Raw genomic sequence first — 18,689 nt, 5'->3', positions numbered from 1 at the left:
ATCGGTGATTGGTCGCCGTCTTGACCGCGACCAATCACTGATCTTGCCGCCAAAGTTAAACACTACTGTGCTGAGTGGTCGCGGACGCTGCCCGCGACCAATCACCGATTTGTGCGCCAAATTTAAATATCAGCCTCATGCACATCACTGACAGCGTGGGAAAATTCTCCTGCACTCAGCGCTTCAGCGTGAGAATTCTCCCACGCTGTCAGTGACGTGCATGAGGTGAGCCGAGCTCATTGGACATGACCTCGGTTCATCTTTATGCCGTCACAGCCAGACACTGAGGAGCGCAAGCAAGCCTGCGCTTCTCAGTGTCTGCGGGATGACAGGCTGGATGGCAGCGTTCTGCTGCGGTCCAGCCTGTCATCTCGATGTAGCAGAGCTGAAGCTGTCGTGGGAACCATGGAAAGGTAAGGATGATGTTGGTTTATTATTTTACTTTTATTGCAGGAGATCGTTGGCTTCAGCTGGAATGGGCGTGATGGTAAGTATGGTTTAATTTAGAACAATAAAGAATTGTGTGTTTATTTCAATTAAAGGACTTTATTCTGGGTGTTTGTGTTTTTTTTTTTTTTAACTTTGACTATGGGGTTAGTAATGGGGGTGTCTTATAGACGCCTCTCCATTACTAACCTGGGCTTGATGTCAGCTGGCATTATAAGCTGACATCAACCCCAGCCCTATTACCCCACTGCCACCGCTACAGGGCAGTGGGAAGAGCGAGGCTAAGTGCCAGAATTGGCACATCCTATGGATGCGCCATTTCTGGGACAGCTGACGGCTGGTGTTTCTAGCCTGGGAGGGGGCCAATATTCATGGCACCCTTCCTGGGCTATTAATATCAGCCCCCAGCTGTCTGCTTAGCCTTTGCTAGCTATTTAAATAGGGGGGACCCCACGTCATTTTTTGGGGGGGGTCCCCCATTTTAATAGCTAGTAAAGGCTAGGTATTCAGCTGGGGGCTGATATGCTGATATTAGTAGCCTGGGAAGCTCCGTGAGTATTACCCCCTTCCCAGGCTTCAAACATCTGCCCCAGCCGTCTGCTTAACCTCCGCTAGAGACTAAAATTACGGGGAACCCCACGCCAATTTTTTTTTTAATAAATCCTTTATTTTAACACTAAATGACAAGTACAGTGATCAACACTATCACTGTACTTCTTATATATGTGACTGACATGTTTCTATCTATCTAATCTATGTGTGATGCTCTATCTTTCTGTTCTAAATTGTCGGGTACCGAGGCTGAATTGTCGGCCGGCTTTTTTAAAGAGACGGTGCATGAAAACACTATTATTTTTTTAAATAAATCCTTTACACTAAATGACAAGTACAGTAACCAACACTGTCACTGTACTTATTATATATGTGATTGGCATGTTTATATCTATCTATGTGTGATGCTCTATTCTTTCTGTTATAAATTGTCGGGTACCGCTGCTCAATTGCCGGCCGGCTTTTTTAAAGAGACGGTGCACGAAAACACTATTATTTTTTTTAATAAATCCTTTACACTAAATGACAAGTACAGTAAGCAACACTGTCACTGTGCTTCTTATATGTGTGACTGACATATCTCTATCTATCTAATCTATGTGTGATGCTCTATTCCTTCTTGTCTAAATTGTCGGGTACCGGTGTATGCCGCTGCTGAATTGCCGGCCGGCTTTTTTAAAGAGAGCGTCTTCTGAGCAGTTTGTCAGCTTTTGGACACCTTTGAAGGTGTTTTCTATGTGTTTCTATGTGTTTTTGTTTGCCTGCCATTGGTTTTAACGGTGTTCGACGGTGTTCTAAGGTGTTCGACGAACAGTTCGACGAACAGTTCCTCGAACATCCCGGTGTTCGACGAACCGAACCGAACCCGAACACTACGGGGGTGGCTCAACACTACCTAGGAGTAATTCTCCTAGTTCTCTATATGTGAGTATGAGGAGAGAACTGTCAGTATAGACAAGCTTAATGAGGAGAAACTCCCGGTGGACCAGCCTTGGGCTAGTCATCTGATACGCATGCTCCCCTGTCGGCTTTTCAAAGTATGTTTTCTCTGCAGTATTTCAGAGTAAAAAATACATGGCTACAATAAGGCAGCCAGCATCTGATTTATGCTGCCGGTGGTTTTAACCTTTAAAAGGAATACTTGGAAATTCTAGAGAAAAAGAAAGGCTTGGGTATAAGGCTGTGTGTCCACGATGCAGAAATGCTCCAGATTTTTTCCTGAGCGTTTCTGCGTCTCCCTGGCAGAAAAAATGCATGCGGATTGTACATGCGGATTGTACATGCGTTTTTCCTGCCAGGGACATGCGGATGTGAAGCGTTCTTGGCATGCGGGTCGCCAAGCGCTTTCCAAGCGATTTCAGCATCACTTGGAAAAGTACTTGACAACTTGGTCACACTATATAAATCCATGCAAACGGCATGGATTTATATACTGTGACCTGAAAGAATGGTAAAAAATAATAAATAAATCTATACTTACCTTCGGATGGCCCCCGGAGTCTTGCCGGCAGCTCGCGGTACACTACACTGAAGGACCTGCCGTCACATGACTAAATGACGTCAGCGCAGGTCCTTCAGTCCACCGCGATCTGCCAGCAAGCGAAGACAAGCACACCGGGGGCCATCAGAATGTAAGTATAATATTTATTTTTTATTTTATTATTTTTTTTTACAGGTACTATGGTACCCGGGTCCAGAGGAGAGTCTCCTGTTCTCCACACCCGGGTACCATCCGCACATTGAAACGCATGTTATCCGCATGTACAGGTGAAGTGATTCGGATGTCTTGCGTTCCAATGCAAGTCAATGGCGGCGAAAACGCAGCGCTTCCGCATAATAATTGGTAGTTCTGCGTTTTTTTCCGCAATGATAACCTGCAGCGGAAATTTCCGCAGCATGTGCACAGCACATGCGGATTATCATTGGGGAACATGGCAGACCTTCTACCAAACGTTTTTTAAGCGTTTCAACAGCGGAATTGCCGCTGCGGAAACGCTTAAAAAATGCATAATGGGCACACAGCCTTATGGTTACAAGTGAGCTACAGTGGCATGTACAAGTTTGGACACTTCTGGTCAAAATTACTGTTATTGTGAACAGTTAAGCAAGTTGAAGATGAAATGATCTCTAAAAGGCCTAACAATAAAAATGACATATTCATGACATGCAAACGTTTGGGCACCCAGCATGGTTAGTAGCATCCCTATTGCAAGTATAACTTGTAAACGCTTTTCAATGATGTTCAGATCAGGGGACTGTGAGGGCCATGGTAAAACCTTAAGCTTTCGCCTTTTGAGGTAGTGTATTGTGCATTTTGACGTGTGTTTAGGATCATTATCCATTTGTAGAAGCCATCCTCTTTTCAACTTCAGCTTTTTAACAGATGGTGTTATGTTTGAATCAAGAATTTGTTGAAATATCATTGAATCCATTCTTCTCTCTACCCGTGAAATGTTCCCCATGCCATTGGCTGCAGCACAACCCCAAAGCATGACTGATCCACCCCCATGCTTAATGGTTGGCGAGATGTTCTTTTCCTGAAATTCTGTGTCCTTTTTTCTCCACACATACCATTGATCATTGTGGCCAAAGTTTAGGCCTTTTAGAGATCATTTCATCTTCAACTTGCTTAACTGTTCACAATGACAGTAATTTTGACTAGGGATGCCCAAACATTTACATGCCACTGTAAGTAAGCAGGAGCACTCAATGTCAGACAGCAGCTACAAAAGCAAACACAATCTAGTGTGATATTGCTCTTCTCCTCTGCTTGGATCCCTCTGATGCATAGGCCCCTTCAGCTGAAAAGGACAACCATATGCTCTTTAATATCTAGCAGCACCTGTCAGCTGAAGGGTGGCACTCCAAAGCATTGGCAGGATCCAAGCAGGGGAGGAGAGTTATCTGAGCATGCATAACTGCTGTCACTCATTGAAAGGTAGCCTGGTCCCAACGTATGAAGTGCTCCGATACAGGGTCCCAGAGTGGAATTAACAGAGCCTGCATGACAGCAGAGGAATATATGACCCACACAGAGATGTGCTCACAGAAGCAGTACAGGTAATAAAAGTATATTAGAATAGAAAACTGATTGTTTGGAAGAGTTGGAACATATGAAAGGGGGTCAAATAGTAGTAGAAAACCCTTATAATTCTGCATTGCTACAGACCCTAAACGAATTTTCCAAGATTAGCAAAGATGAAGGTGGATGGCTGATAACATAATAAAAGTAATAAATGTACCTTTGCATATCCAAGAGTAACGACAAAGCCAAGTGATTGGCAGCAGTAGTCACGTATGTCACTAGTGATTAGCGAGTATATTCTGTTAACCCTTTCGGTAAGCATGCTCGGGTGCTCGCCGAGTATCTTCGGCGTGCTCGGGTGTTATGCTTGAGTCACTCCGTGTGCATGACTTACGACTGCTTGACAGCTTTCATACATGTGAGGAATGCCTAATTAAAGCTGTCAAACAGTCGCAAATGATGCGCACAGAGTGACTCAAACATAACACCCGAGCACGCCGAAGATACTCGGAAAACACCCGAGCATGCTCGTAAATCTCGAGTAACGAGCATGCTCGCTCATCACTAGATCTCATCACTGCAGCCAAGAAAACAAAGACTGGCAAGAAGCACCAAAGAGGCATCACACAGACGGTGGGGGGCATATCTTAAAGGGAATCTGTCACCGCCTGGGAGCTATCAGACCACTAATATGGGCATACAGGTGATAGAAATGTAAATCTATACTTACCTGTATGTCCCATATTAGCGGTCTTGTGGCTGTGAAATTGCTTGTTATAAAATCCTTTTTCCTAGGCTAAGAGTCCGGGGGACGCCAATAAATGCCCGCCTATATGCTTAATTTAAATATTTCCCCCCTCCCCTGTACGTCATAGGGCCCTGTAACGTGCAGTCTAGGGCTGCACATCCCACGCATGTGCAATGCGATTATAGCTTAAGGCACTTTTTTTTTCAGTGACCGCTGGTGTGCGCAACGATGAGGTTTGGTCCCCATTTCCTCCCAGCATCCTGCTATCTGGGAGGAAGTGGGGACCAAACCTCATTGTTGCACACACCGGCGGTCACTGGAGCGGAAGTCACAGTGACTCCCGGCGCCTGCGCACTAGAGCAGACAAGTAAAATAGCACAGGGAGAAAAAAAAAGTGCCTTAAGCTATAATCGCATTGCACATGCATGGCATGTGCAGCCCTAGACTGCACGTTACAGGGACCTGTTACGTGCAGGGGAGGGTGGGAATATTTAAATTAAGCATATAGGTGGGCATTTATTGGCGTCCCCCAGATGCCAAGACTAGGAAAAAGGATTTTATAAAAAGCAATTTAACAGCCACAAGACTGCTACTATGGGCCATACAGGTATGTATAAATTTACATTTCTTTCACCTGTATGCCCATATTAGCAGTCTGATAGGTCCCAGGGGGTGACAGATTCCCTTTAAGCAAGTGCAGGTTGCAGGTTTTTGAACTATTTTATTACAATTATTAAAATTGTAAAACCCCTTTAAGCCTTGTGCTCCATATGCTGTATGTCCTATATACCAAATAGAATCTATAAGAATACAATCCATCATTCATACCTAGATACTCTACTCCAAGTCTTCTGCAGGAATCTAGACACGCCTGTGTGGCTTCCTTGTATCCGTAGTCGCCGGGCCACAGCTTAGTGGTGATCCACAGCTCTTCTCTCTTCACTCCACTTTCAGATATAGCTTTCCCAACCAATTCCTCATTGCCATATCGCTTAGCCGTATCGATGTGCCGAATACCACAAGATCTCAGAGCATACAGCAGCGCACTGTGAGAATATCCTCCATGATGAGACGTCCCTAGGAGTGAGATGCACAATTAGAACAGGACAAATAAGTTTTGTAATTAAAGGAATTTTCCAGGACTATTAGTATTTACTATAAGTAAATTCTAGAGATCTTTTGTATTCCAGGGCCGCCTCCCAGGTCACCCTCACAGGAGTCCAGGAGACTGGCATTGTTTGCAGGCAGTGGCGTAACTTGAAACTCAAGGGCCCCCAACTATAACAGGTTTTTAATAATGCTTGCCTTCTCAAATAGTACATTTTGGCCCCCAAAGGCTTCTGGTACCAAGGGCGACTGTAAACCCCGCACCCGCTATAGTTACACCCCTGTTTGCAGGGCATTTTACTTTTTTTTCTTAAAGTGAAATTCTAAGCACATTTTCATGATTAGTTAAATGGACACATGAAGGTGATTTACCATATAAGAGGTTTCATTATTTCACAATTATTTAGTAAGATTTCTGCAAATATTGGCTAAAGCTGCATCTCAAACACTTTCTACATCTTCTGGCTCTGCACACAGTATGGTTTGTCCACCTTTGGGAACATTTTTTTCTATGCACACGCATGCACTTTGAGCTAAATCATTTTTGTAATTGAATTTCATTAAACATTTTGCACCATTTACTTTCTGTGTTAAACTGCCTATCACTGGGTGCAGAATGAGCTGAGAGACCGTAAATGGACTCATTCAGAATGAATGATGGGGACTTTGTTACTTCTTTATGTGTTTTTTCATTTGCAAAAATGAATTTTTAGTCCCAAATACATGAATTTATGTAAAAAAAAAATTTAATTGTAACCCCTTTACCCCCGAAGGTTGCTTGCACGTTAATGACCAGGCCAATTTTTACAATTCTGACCAGTGTCACTTTATAAGGTAATAACTCTGAAACGCTTCAACAGATCCCCCTGATTCTGAGAATATTTTTTCATGACATATTGTACTTCCTGAAAGTAGTAAAATTTATTTGATATGACTTGCGTTTATTTGTGAAAAAATCGGAAATTTGGCAAAAATTTTGAAAATTTTGCAGTTTTCAAACTTTGAATTTTCATGCCCTTAAATCATAGAGATATTTTACACAAAATAGTTAATAAATAACATTTCCCACATGTCTACTTTACATCAGCACAATTTTGGAACCAAAATTATTTTTGTTAGGAAGTTATAAGGGTTAAAAGTTGACCAGCGATTTCTAATTTTTCCAACAAAATTTAGAAAACCATATTTTTAGGGACAACATCACATATGAAGTGACTTTGAGGGGCCTTAATGACAGAAAATACCCCAAAGTGACACCATTCTAAAAACTGCTCCCCTCAAGGTACTCAAAACCACATTCAAGAAGTTTATTAACCTTCAGGCGCTTCACAGGAAGTTTTGGAATGTGGAAGAATATAATGAACATTTAACTTTTTTTCACAAAAATGTTACTTTAAACCCAATTTTTTTTATATTTGCAAGGGTAACAGGCGAAATTGCACCACACCATTTGTTGTGCAATTTCTCCTAAGTAAGCCGATACCTCATATGTTGGGGAAAACCACCATTTGGGCACACGGCATGGCTAATAAGGGAAGGAGCGCCATTTGACATTTTGAATGTAAAATTTGCTTGAATAATTAGCGGATGCCATGTCGCATTTGGGGAGCCCCTGATGTGCCTAAACAGTGGAAGCCCCCCACAAGTGACACTATTTTGGAAATTAGATGTCATGCTAGGGAAAGAGGGAGTGGAAACCCCTAGATAGATCTTACAACACCCTGGCTCCCCTATCGTCCCTAAATAGATTCCTCACCTATCGCCAAGCAGGATACCTAATCCCTACTGACCCTAGAGCTAGGCCCTAGGTAGGGAGGGGAAGGGGTGAGCACTAGTCAGCCCCACTGCAACTAAAGACAAACAAGGTAAACAGACAAGGGGATACACATAGCTTTGAAAAGACACCAGAGCGATCATGACAACGATCACAAAAGAACTCCAAGAAGAAACTAGCCGACTGCCAGAACTCCAGGCCTGAACAGAGGAAAATGCTTCTTTTACCAGCGACTCTCTGGAGAGACTGGGTGTTATTTAAAGGTCCAGCAAGGGTATGTTAATTAGCAGCAGAAAGGAGAGCTCACCGCTGGGTCCTAGAGAGGGAAGGATGGTGAAAGGATCAAGAAGGTGTCTGCAAAGCCAAGCGCAGCGACCTTCTACAGCCATATCCAGAATGACTGTCTGTCACACCCGACACACACGTAACACTAGACCCCTCAGGGAACTTATCTAGATGAGTGGTGAGCACCTTGAACCCCCAAGTGCTTCACAGAAGTTTATAACACTGAGCCGTAAAAATAAAATTTTCAGCCCCCAATTCTGCGTTTTCATAAGGGTAACAGGAGAAATTGTACCATACCATTCGTTCTGCAATTTCTCCTGTGTAAGCCGATAACTCATATGTGGGGGAAAACCACTGTTTGGGCGCACGGCAGGGCTTGGAAGGGAAGGAGCACCATTTGACTTTTTGAATGTAAAATTTGCTTGAATAATTAGCAGTCGCCATGTCGCGTTTGGGGAGCCTCTGATGTGCCTAAACAGTGGAAACCCACCCACAAGAGACACCATTTTGGAAACTAGACCCCTCAGGGAATGTATCTAGATGTGTGGTGAGCACCTTGAACCCCCAGGTGCTTCCCACAAGTTTATAACATTGAGCCGTAAAAATAAAATTTTCACATTTTTTCCCACAAAAATGATCTTTTAGCCCTAATTTTTTTATTTTCACAAGGGTATTGGACCCCAAACATTGGTGTGCAATTTCCCCTGAGCACGCAGATACCTCATATTTGGTCGAAAACCACTTTTGAGGCACAGCACAAAGCTCAGAAGGGAAGAGGGCGCCATATTGGAGTTCATATTTTACTGTGCTGGTTTGACGGTGCTATATCACATTGGCAGAGCCCCTAAGGTGCCAGAACAGCAGAATAAGAAATATCTTCCTATTTTCTGGTTCAAATGGAGGAAGCGGCTAAAATGGAGCAGAAAGGACTTAGTACTACCAGTGGTATGTGTAGAAAGCATGCAGGCAGTGCAGGAAGTCTGTGAGGTGCCATTCCAGCCAATAGCTGCAGAGCAGGAAGTCTGTGAGGTGCCACTCCAGCCAATAGCTGCAGGGCAGGAAGTCTGTGAGGTGCCACTTCAGCCAAAAGCTGCAGAGCAGGAAGTCTGTGAGGTGCCACTCCAGCCAACAGCTCCAGAGCAGGAAGTTTGTGAGGTGCCGCTACAGCCAGTAGCGGCAGAGCAGGAAGTCTGTGAGGTGCCACTTCAGCCAATAGCTGCAGAGCAGGAAGTCTGTGAGGTGCCGCTCCAGCCAATAGCTGCAGAGCAGGAAGTTTGTGAGGTGCCGCTTCAGCCAATAGCAGCAGAGCAGGAAGTCTGTGAGGTGCCGCTTCAGCCAATAAGAGCAGAGGAAGAAGTGATGTCAGAGAATGAGGCAACTACTCCTGTCAAACACGGTAAAATGCAGCCATTTTGTTATGTCCCATTTGAGGGACCATAGTAAGAAAATAACTGTCCTGGTATAATATACAACACTACTAAGTGCATTTTATTAGTTATCAAAATTTACCTTGAGCTAAACTTTAACAAAACAGTCGCTTGATGGAATAAGCAATTTTAGTCTTTTCTTAAAAGAAAAACTTTTCTCTATTCTGAGGAACGCACACAGCTACTGCTCACATCCCATCTTCCTTGATCCATGTTGGAAGGTGCTGAAACTGAAGGTGTTTTACAGCAAAAAAACTATATGTATCAGGCTGATTAAGTGCCTTGCTTATCATGTAGCCGCTCCATCCCTTTCCTCAGTCGCCTCACTTCCAATCCTGGATTTGACATCGGGCAGCATTTCCTGTAAGGGCATGCAACAAGCTGTGTGTGGGAAGGTTGTCGCCTGCTTACTTCAGTAGCTATATCAGCTTCCTTCTTTGTCACAGGCAATGTGTAGACATAGAAGGGGGCTGGCTTAGCTACTGATAAAAAGACACTCAACTAACTGACCCTTATCATACTGCCCTACTTTCATCCTGACAAAAGAAACACTTTACTGTCTCTAGCACAGTATCGGAAGAGAGGCAGCCGTGAGCCAAGATGGAGCAGTACAGGATAGGGGCACCGGGCCTAATATGACTATATTAGTAAGTTAAATAATTACTACTGAAAGCTGATTTATCTACAATCTTGTTTCCCTGGAAAGTCAATAAAAACTACTTTAAAACCTGGATGCTTTACATACATGCACTATTTGGCACCGTAAGTGTAAAACATACACTTGGATCGATGGAATAGTGAACATATGGGTGAAGTGTGAGTGCCAGTAAGAGGCTGGACAGTACAAAAGGGAATTATGTAATTGTGCCACTTGTATTCTTAGAGGCAGGTTCTCAGCAGCGAGAGTTGGGCTCAGCTTGGTAGGATACCAGAGCTGCTGCTTCTCAGGGACTGCTTGTATAATACCCGGAGAGGGATGAATGAGAAGCATTCAGAGACTCTGCCAATAGGCACAAACCTTCTTGTGCGCTAATGACTCTGGCAGAACACTCAGGGCAAGAAAACTTCAAGTTCAATGTCAACTTGTCAAGCAAGTGCCATGCACATGAAAACCACCCCGACCCAAGTGTATACCACACAATATGGCAAAAATTAAAATAAAGGCAATATACAGTATGGGAATTGGTGGCACTAGAGTTCTAGTCCTCTTCCTCTCTAATGGTTCTGTAAGACAAGGCGAGCATTGGTGACGGTTTTTCCCTTCTTGGATCGTCTTAGCATTTTAGTTACCAAATAATCAATGAACATTTTTATCACAAATTGTTTCCTTCTCACTAATGGCTTAAAGGAATTGATCAAAATACAAAAGAAAAGACATAATTATTAGTGATGAGTGAGCATGCTCGTTACTCGAGATTTACGAGCATGCTTGGGTGTTTTCCTAGTATCTTCAGCTTGCACGGGTGTTATGTTTTAGTCACACCCTGCACATGATTTGCGATTGTTTGACAGCTTTAATACATGTGAGGAATGCCCGTTTCTTAGGCATTCCTCACATGTATTAAAGTTGTCAAACAGTCGCAAATCATGCACACACAGTGACTAAAACATAACACCCGTGCATGCTGAAGATACTCGGCGAGCACCCGCATGCTCGCTGAAAGGGTTAACAGAACATACTCGCTCAGCACTAATAATTATCATAAAGGGTACAAGTGAAACAAAAATGCACTTGGGGCCTGCACTAGTGATATCCACACTGCGAAGTCACGGCCACACGCCGCTCCGTCATGAAGGTCGCAGCGGCTTTCAAACTAAGGGCTCTTTCCACATCAGTTTTCTTGGGACGTGTGCTATCCATTATTATTTATGGGCAGGTCACAGACCCTTTACAATCAATGTGCCTTCACATACGTCCTTTTTGGCAGACAGATTTTCCACAAAACAAAAAAAAAGGAGACATGTTCTACTTTGATCCTGTGAAAAAGAAAAAAAAAAAGAGGATAGCACATGGATGTCATCCATTTGCTGCCCGTATTTTACTGTTTAATGGGTAAGAAAAGCTAAGTAATATTGTTCTTAAAATGAGAAAAAGGGATGGAAAATGGATAGTAAAATCTAACACGTGGATCAAAAATGGATCCAGCACAATGGAAAAAAAAACGGACTGTTTTTCACTTATCAGAAAAAAAAACTGACATGTGAGACCAGCCCAAAGGTCAGGAATTAACTTTAAATTGATTGTATACTGCACCCATTAACAACCAGAAATCTTATTACAATCAATTTCTAAAAATCCATTTGAAAGCCGCTCAGACTTTTATCAAGGAACAGCATAACAGCGGCGTCTCGACCAAGTAATGGGCTCCCTACCTAGAAAGTAATACAACCTTCATGGAGTCATTAATAAAAAAAATTAAACACTCTAGTTGTGGGCCTACAACACCTATAATCCATCATCAGTATAGTGTGCAAAAATAATAATATTAATAATAGATGGACTTACAGTGGCTTGTGAAAGTATTCATCCCCTTGGCTTTTTCCCTACAGTGGTGGCCAAAAGTATTGGCACCCCTGCAATTCTGTCAGATAATACTCAGTTTTTTCCTGAAAATGATTGCAATCACAAATTCTTTGGTATTATTATCTTCATTTAATTTGCTTGCAAGGAAAAAACACAAAAGAGAATGAAGCAAAAATCAAATCATTGATCATTTCACACAAAACTCCAAAAATGGGCCAGACAAAAGTATTGGCACCCCCAGCCTAATACTTGGTTGCACAACCTTTAGCCAAAATAACTGCGAACAACCGCTTCCGGTAACCATCAATGAGTTTCTTACAATGCTCTGCTGGAATTGTAGACCATTCTTCTTTGACAAACTGCTCCAGGTCCCTGATATCTGAAGGGTGCCTTCTCTAAACTGCCATTTTGAGATCTCTTCACAGGTGTTCTATGGGATTCAGGTCTGGACTCATTGCTGGCCACCTTAGAAGTCTCCAGTGCTTTCTCTCAAACCATTTTATAGTGCTTTTGGAAGTGTGTTTTGGGTCATTGTCCTGCTGGAAGACCCATGACCTCTAAGGGAGACCCAGCTTTCTCACACTGGGCCCTACATTATGCTGCAAAATTTGTTGGTAGTCTTCAGACTTCATAATGCCATGCACACGGTTAAGCAGTCCAGTGCCAGAGGCAGCAAAGCAACCCCAAAACATCAGAGAACCTCCGCCATGTTTGACTGTAGGGACCGTGTTCTTTTCTTTGAATGCCTTTTTTTTTTCCTGTACACTCTATGTTGATGCTTTTTCCCAAAAAGCTCTACTTTTGGCTCATCTGACCAGAGAACATTCTTCCAAAACGTTTTAGGCTTTCTCAGGTAAGTTTTGGCAAACTCCAGCCTGGCTTTTTTAAGTCTCGGGGTAAGAAGTGGGGTCTTCCTGGGTATCCTACCATACAGTCCCTTTTCATTCAGACACCGATGGATAGTACGGGTTGACACTGTTGTACCCTTAGACTGCAGGGCAGCTTGAACTTGTTTGGATGTTAGTCGAGGTTCTTTATCCACCATCCGCACAATCTTGCATTGAAATCTCTCATCAATTTTTCTTTTCCGTCCACATCTAGGGAGGTTAGCCACAGTGCCATGGGCTTTAAACTTCTTGATGACACTGCGCACGGAAGACACAGGAACATTCAGGTCTTTGGAGATGGACTTGTAGCCTTGAGATTGCTCATGCTTCCTCACAATTTGGTTTCTCAAGTCCTCAGACAGTTCTTTGGTCTTCTTTCTTTTCTCCATGCTCAATGTGGTACACACAAGGACACAGGTAAGTTACAGGTGCTGTTAATTACACGAATTAGAGAAGCATCACATGATTTTTCAAACAGTGCCAATACTTTTGTCCACCCCTTTTTTAGGTTTGCTGTGGAATTATATCCAATTTGGCTTTAGGACAATTCTTTTTGTGTTTTCTCATTGAAGACAAATTAAATGAAGATAATAATACCAAAGAATTTGTGATTGCAATCATTTTCATGAAGAAACTGAGTATTAGCTGACAGAATTGCAGGGGTGCCAATACTTTAAGCCACCACTGTATTTTGTTTCATTACAACCTGTGTTTACATTTTTTTGTAATCCGATTTGTGTGTGATGCATCAGCACTAAATAGTCTAAGTAGGTGAAGTGAAGGGAAAAAAATATAGGCAGAAATTACATTTATGGGATCAAATAACTAAAATTGGCATGTGCATATGTATTCACCCCTTTTGCTATGAAGCCCCTAAAAATTTCTGGTGCAAGCAATTACCTTCATAAGTCACATGCTTAGTGAATGGAAGTCCACCACTGCAATCTAAGCGTCACATGGTCTGTCAGTATATGCACACTTTTCTTAAAGGCCACAGTGGCTGCAAACCATTAAGCAAGATGCACCACTAACTAAACACCACCATGAAGACCAAGGAGTTCTCCAAACAAGTCAGGGACAAAGCTGTTGAGAAGTACAAGTCAGGGTTGGGTTATAAAAAAATATCCCAATCTCTGATGATTCCCCAGAGCACCATCAAATCTATTATCAAATAGAAAGAACAAAGTAACACAGCAGACCAGCCAAGAGAGAGCCACCCACCAAAACTATCAGCCCCGACAAGGAGGGCATTAATCAGAGAGGCAGCACAGAGACCATAGGTAACCCTGAAGAAGCTACAGAGTTCCCAAGCAGAAACTGGAGTTTCTGTCCATACAACCAAAATAAGCCGTATACTCCATATGCATACTCTTTACTGAAGAGTGGGCAGAAAAAAGCCTTTACCTACACACAAAAATTGTAAGGCTCGTTTTGAGTTTGCCAAAAGACATGTGGGAGACTCTTCAAATGTATGGAGGAAGGTGCTGTGGTCAGATGAGACCAAAATTGAACATTTTGGCCACCAAGGTAAACACTATGTTTGGTGCCACCCAACACAGGCTATCAGCCCAAGAACACCATCCCCACAGTGAAACATGGGGGAGGCAGCATCATGCTATGGGGATGTTTTTCAGCAGCAGGGACAGGGAAAATGGTCCTAGTCGAAGGGAAGATGAATGGTGCGAAATACAGGGATATTCTTGAGCAAAACCTGTTTGTCTGTCAGTGCTTTGAGAATGGGACGGAGGTTCACCTTCCAACAAGACAATGACCCAAAGAATACTGCTAAAGCTACACTCAAGTGGTTTAAGGAAAAACATGTAAATGTTTTGGAGTGGCCTAGTTAAAGCCCAGACCTTAATCCAATTGAGAATCTGTGGTCAGACTTGAAGATTGCTGTTCACCAGAGGAAACCAACTAACTTGAAGGAGCTGGTGCAGTTTTGACTTGAGGAATGGGCAAAAATCCCAGTGGCAAGATGTGGAAAGCTCAAAGAGACTTATCCAAAGCGACTTACAGCTGTAATGGCCGCAAAAGAGGCTCTACAAAGTACTGACTTTAAGGGAGGTGAATAGTTATGCACACTGAAGTTTTCAGTTATTTTGTCCTATTTGTTGTTTTCTTCACAAAAAAACAACAACAAATGTTCACAGTTATAGGCATGTTCTTTACATGAACTGATGCAAACCCTCAAAAAAAAAAAAAGAGTGAAATTGCAGGTTGTGAAGTAGAAAAATTCGAAAAATGCGAAAGGGTGTGAATACTTTTGCAAGTCACTGTGATTACCCAACAGACAATCCTCTGGTTTTATGTTTATCTGGACCAAGGGATCGGATAATTTACTTCAAGAAACATTATTTAAAGGAAACCTTTCATGTTGAAAATTATATCTGATCAACAGGCAGGATGTTACAGAGCCGGAGGAGCTAATCAGATGCATATATATTTCTGTGTGAAGTTTTAGTAAAATTATTCATTGAAAATCCTGGTGTTTGTATGGATGAGTCCAGTGGGCAGTCTTATTCAGTGATTGACAGTCTTCACTGTATGACTGTGTACACAGAGAGCTGCTAATTACTAATAGAACCGCCCACTGGACTCATGCATACAGACATCAGGGTTTTCAATGAACAAAGTACAAATTATACTAAATATTTTCCAACACAACAAACCTACATATCACTCTCTTGAGTTTTTTCTCTATACCATATACCATGAGACCTATGAAATTTTGCACCGGGGCCCCCACCAGCATGTTGGTCAGCTGTATGGGCACCTGCAATAATGTCCCCCATCCTGTAGTAATGTCCTCCACCCTGAAATAATGTCCCCCATCCTGGCAACTATCCTGTAGTAATGTTCCCCGTCTTGTAATAATGTCCCCTATCCTGGCACGTAAAGTGGCATTTAAAAGTTTGGGCACCCCCGGTCAAAATTACTGTTAGTGTGAACAGTTAAGTAAGTTAAAGATTAAATGATCCCTAAAAGGCCTAAAGATAAAGATGACACATTTCATTTGTATTTTAGGCAAAAATATAAATATATTGTCTTTTTTTTTCATTTTAAAAATTACAAAAAGGAAAATGGGCCGAAGCAAAAGTTTCTGAAACTTTGGAGATTTGTGTGCTCAGATAACTTTGACCAAGGTTTCAGACCTTAATTAGTCTGTTAGGGTTATGGCTTGTTCGCTGTCATTGTTAGGAAAGGCCAGGTGATGCAATTTTCCCAGCTTTATAAAAGCCGAGCTCCTCTACCTTTGTGCCAAAAAACAGCAGCTATGGATTCTTCTAAGCAGCTGCCTAGTACTATGAAAATGAAAATGGTGGAGGCCAACCAGTCAGGAGAAGGCTATACGAAGATAGCAAAGCGTTTTCAAGTTGCCCTTGTTATGGTCTGCAACATAAACTAGGGAAAGAAGGGGAGAGCTGTCCCTACAGTAAGACTAAGCTGAGTCCCTACGTTGTAGCGGGCGACCTGTTCCTTGTGAACAGACCCGCCTTCGTCCTCGGCTAGTCTGAACGGAGACCTATAGAGAAAGGGAGGGGTCCCTAAAAGAACTAAGGACTGGGACAAAAATGGGACACCTCCTAACAGAAGTTGTTGCAGAGCAAAATAAAAACTGACAAAAGTACTAGAGGTCCAGAAGACCAAGCAAACTAGAGATAGATAGGCACATAAGCACCTGGCTAGAAAGACAGTCTAAACAACACTGAAGTCCAGCAAGGCCAGAAGGGCGGAGCTGGAATATATAGGAAGATGGTCACGTGACCGCAAAACACAAGATAGAAACAAAAACAAACAGGAGGGTTCTAACAGCCCTTTCCTCAGTTCAAAATGTAATTAAGAAATGGCAGTTAACAGGAACAGTGGAGGTCAAGATAAGGTCTGGAAGACTAAGCAAATTTTCAGTGAGAGCTGCTTGTAGGATTCCTAGAGATGCAAATCAACCCCCCCGCTTGACTGCAAAAGACCTTCAGAAAGACTCAGCAGACTCTGGAGTTGTGGTACATTTTTTGACTGTTCAGAGACACCTGAACAAATATGGACTTCATGGAAGAGTCATTAGAAGAAATCCTCTCCTGTATCCTCACCATAAAATTCAGCATTAAAAGTATGCAAAAGAACATCTAAACAAACCTGGTGCATTTTGCAAATAAGTTCTGTGGACAATGAGTTTAAAATAGAACTCTTTGGCCACAATGATCAAAAGCATGTGTGGAGAAAAAAGGGCACCGAAATTCAGGAAAAGAACATCTCGCCAACCATTAAGCATGGAGGTAGATCAATCATGTTTTGGGGTTGTGTTGCAGCCAATGGCATGGGAACATTTCATGGGTAGATGGAAGAATGGATTCAATGAAATTTCAACAAATTCTTGATGCAAACATAACACCATAAGTTAAAAATCGCAAGCTGAAGGTTTTACAATGGCCCTCACAGTCCCTTAATCTAAACATCATTGAAAATCTGTGGCTAGATCTCAAAATAGCAGTGCATGGCTGGCTACAAAAAGTGTTTACAAGCTGTGATACTTGCAAAAGGGGGTGCTATACGTACTACCATGCAGGGTGCCCAAACTTTTGCATTGGCCAATTTTACTTTTTGTAATTTTTAAAATGTAAAAGAAAAAAATATATATAATTTTTGCCTAAAATACAAAGGAAATGTGTCATCTTTAACTTTAGCCCTTTTAGAGATCATTTCATCTTCAAGTTGGTTAACTGTTCACAATAACAGTAATTTTAACCAGTGGTGCCCAAACTTTTACATGCCACTGTATCCTGTAGTAATGTTGCCCGTCTTGTAATAATGTCCGCCATCCTGTAATAATGTTCCCTATCCTGTCACCTATACTGAAGTAATGTTCCACGTCTTGTAAGAATGTGTCCCATCCTGTAATAATGTTCCCTATCCTGGCACCTATATTGTAGTAATGTTCCCCGTCTTGTAGTAATGTCCCCATCCTGTAATAATGTACCCTTATCCTGGCACCTATATTTTAGTAATGTACCCTGTCTTGTAATAATGTCCCCCATCCTGTAATAATGTCCCCTATCCTGGCACCTATACTGTAGTAATGTTCCCCGTCTTGTACTAATGTCCTCATCCTGTAATAATGTCCCCTACCCTGGCACCTATACCGTAGTAATGTTCCACGTCTTGTAGTAATATCCCCCATCCTGTAATAATGTCCCCTATCCTGGCACCTATACTGTAGTAATGTTCCCTGTCTAGTAACAATGTCCCCACTCCTGTAATAATGCCCCCTATCCTCGCACCTATATTGTAGTAATGCTCCCTGTCTTGTAATAATGTCCTCCATCCTGTAATAATGAGGTAATGTTCCCCGTCTTGTAGTAATGTCCCCCATCCTGTAATAAAGTCCCCTATCCTGGCACCTATATTGTAGTAATGTTCCCTCTCTTGTTGTAATGTCCCCCATCCTGTAATAATGTCCCCTATCCTGTTACCTATACTGTATTAATGTTCCCTGTCTTTTAACAATGTCTTCCATCCTGTAATAACGTCCCCTATCCTGGCACCTATGCTGTAGTAATGTTCCTCGTCTTGTAGTAATGTCCCCCATCCAGTAATAATGTCCCCTATACTGGCACCTATACTGTAGTAATGTTCCCCATTTTGTAGTAATGTCCCCCATCCTGTAATAATGTCCCCTATTCTGGCACCTATACTGTAGTAATGTTCCCTGTCTTGTAGGGATGTCCCCCATCCTGTAATAACGTACCCTATCCTGGCACCTATATTTTAGTAATGTTCCCTATCTTGTAGTAATGTCCCCATCCTGCAATAATGTCCCTTATACTGGCACCTATATTTTAGTAATGTTCCCCGTCTTGTAGTAATGTCCCCATCCTGCAATAATGTCTCCTATACTGGCACCTATATTTTAGT

The 18,689-nt window shown here is 42.4% G+C and overlaps 1 protein-coding gene across 3 annotated transcripts in view; it reads right to left on the bottom strand.

Moving 5' to 3' along the window:
- LOC141156641 (uncharacterized oxidoreductase ZK1290.5-like) overlaps positions 1-18,689 on the bottom strand; it is a 199,732-nt gene that overhangs the window by 152,137 nt on the left and 28,906 nt on the right. For all 3 annotated transcript variants that reach the window (XM_073642833.1, XM_073642832.1, XM_073642834.1), the window contains one exon: positions 5,601-5,849. In XM_073642833.1, the coding sequence (XP_073498934.1) occupies positions 5,601-5,849 (249 nt within the window). The remainder of the gene's footprint in view (positions 1-5,600; positions 5,850-18,689) is intronic.

This window comes from Phyllobates terribilis, unplaced genomic scaffold (genome assembly GCF_046119375.1).
Source record: "Phyllobates terribilis strain yellow unplaced genomic scaffold, ASM4611937v1 Scaffold_8__6_contigs__length_399053987, whole genome shotgun sequence".
Taxonomy (NCBI): Eukaryota; Metazoa; Chordata; class Amphibia; order Anura; family Dendrobatidae; genus Phyllobates; species Phyllobates terribilis.
Note: the sequence above shows the minus strand (reverse complement) of the source record. Positions and strands in the feature narration are given on the sequence as shown.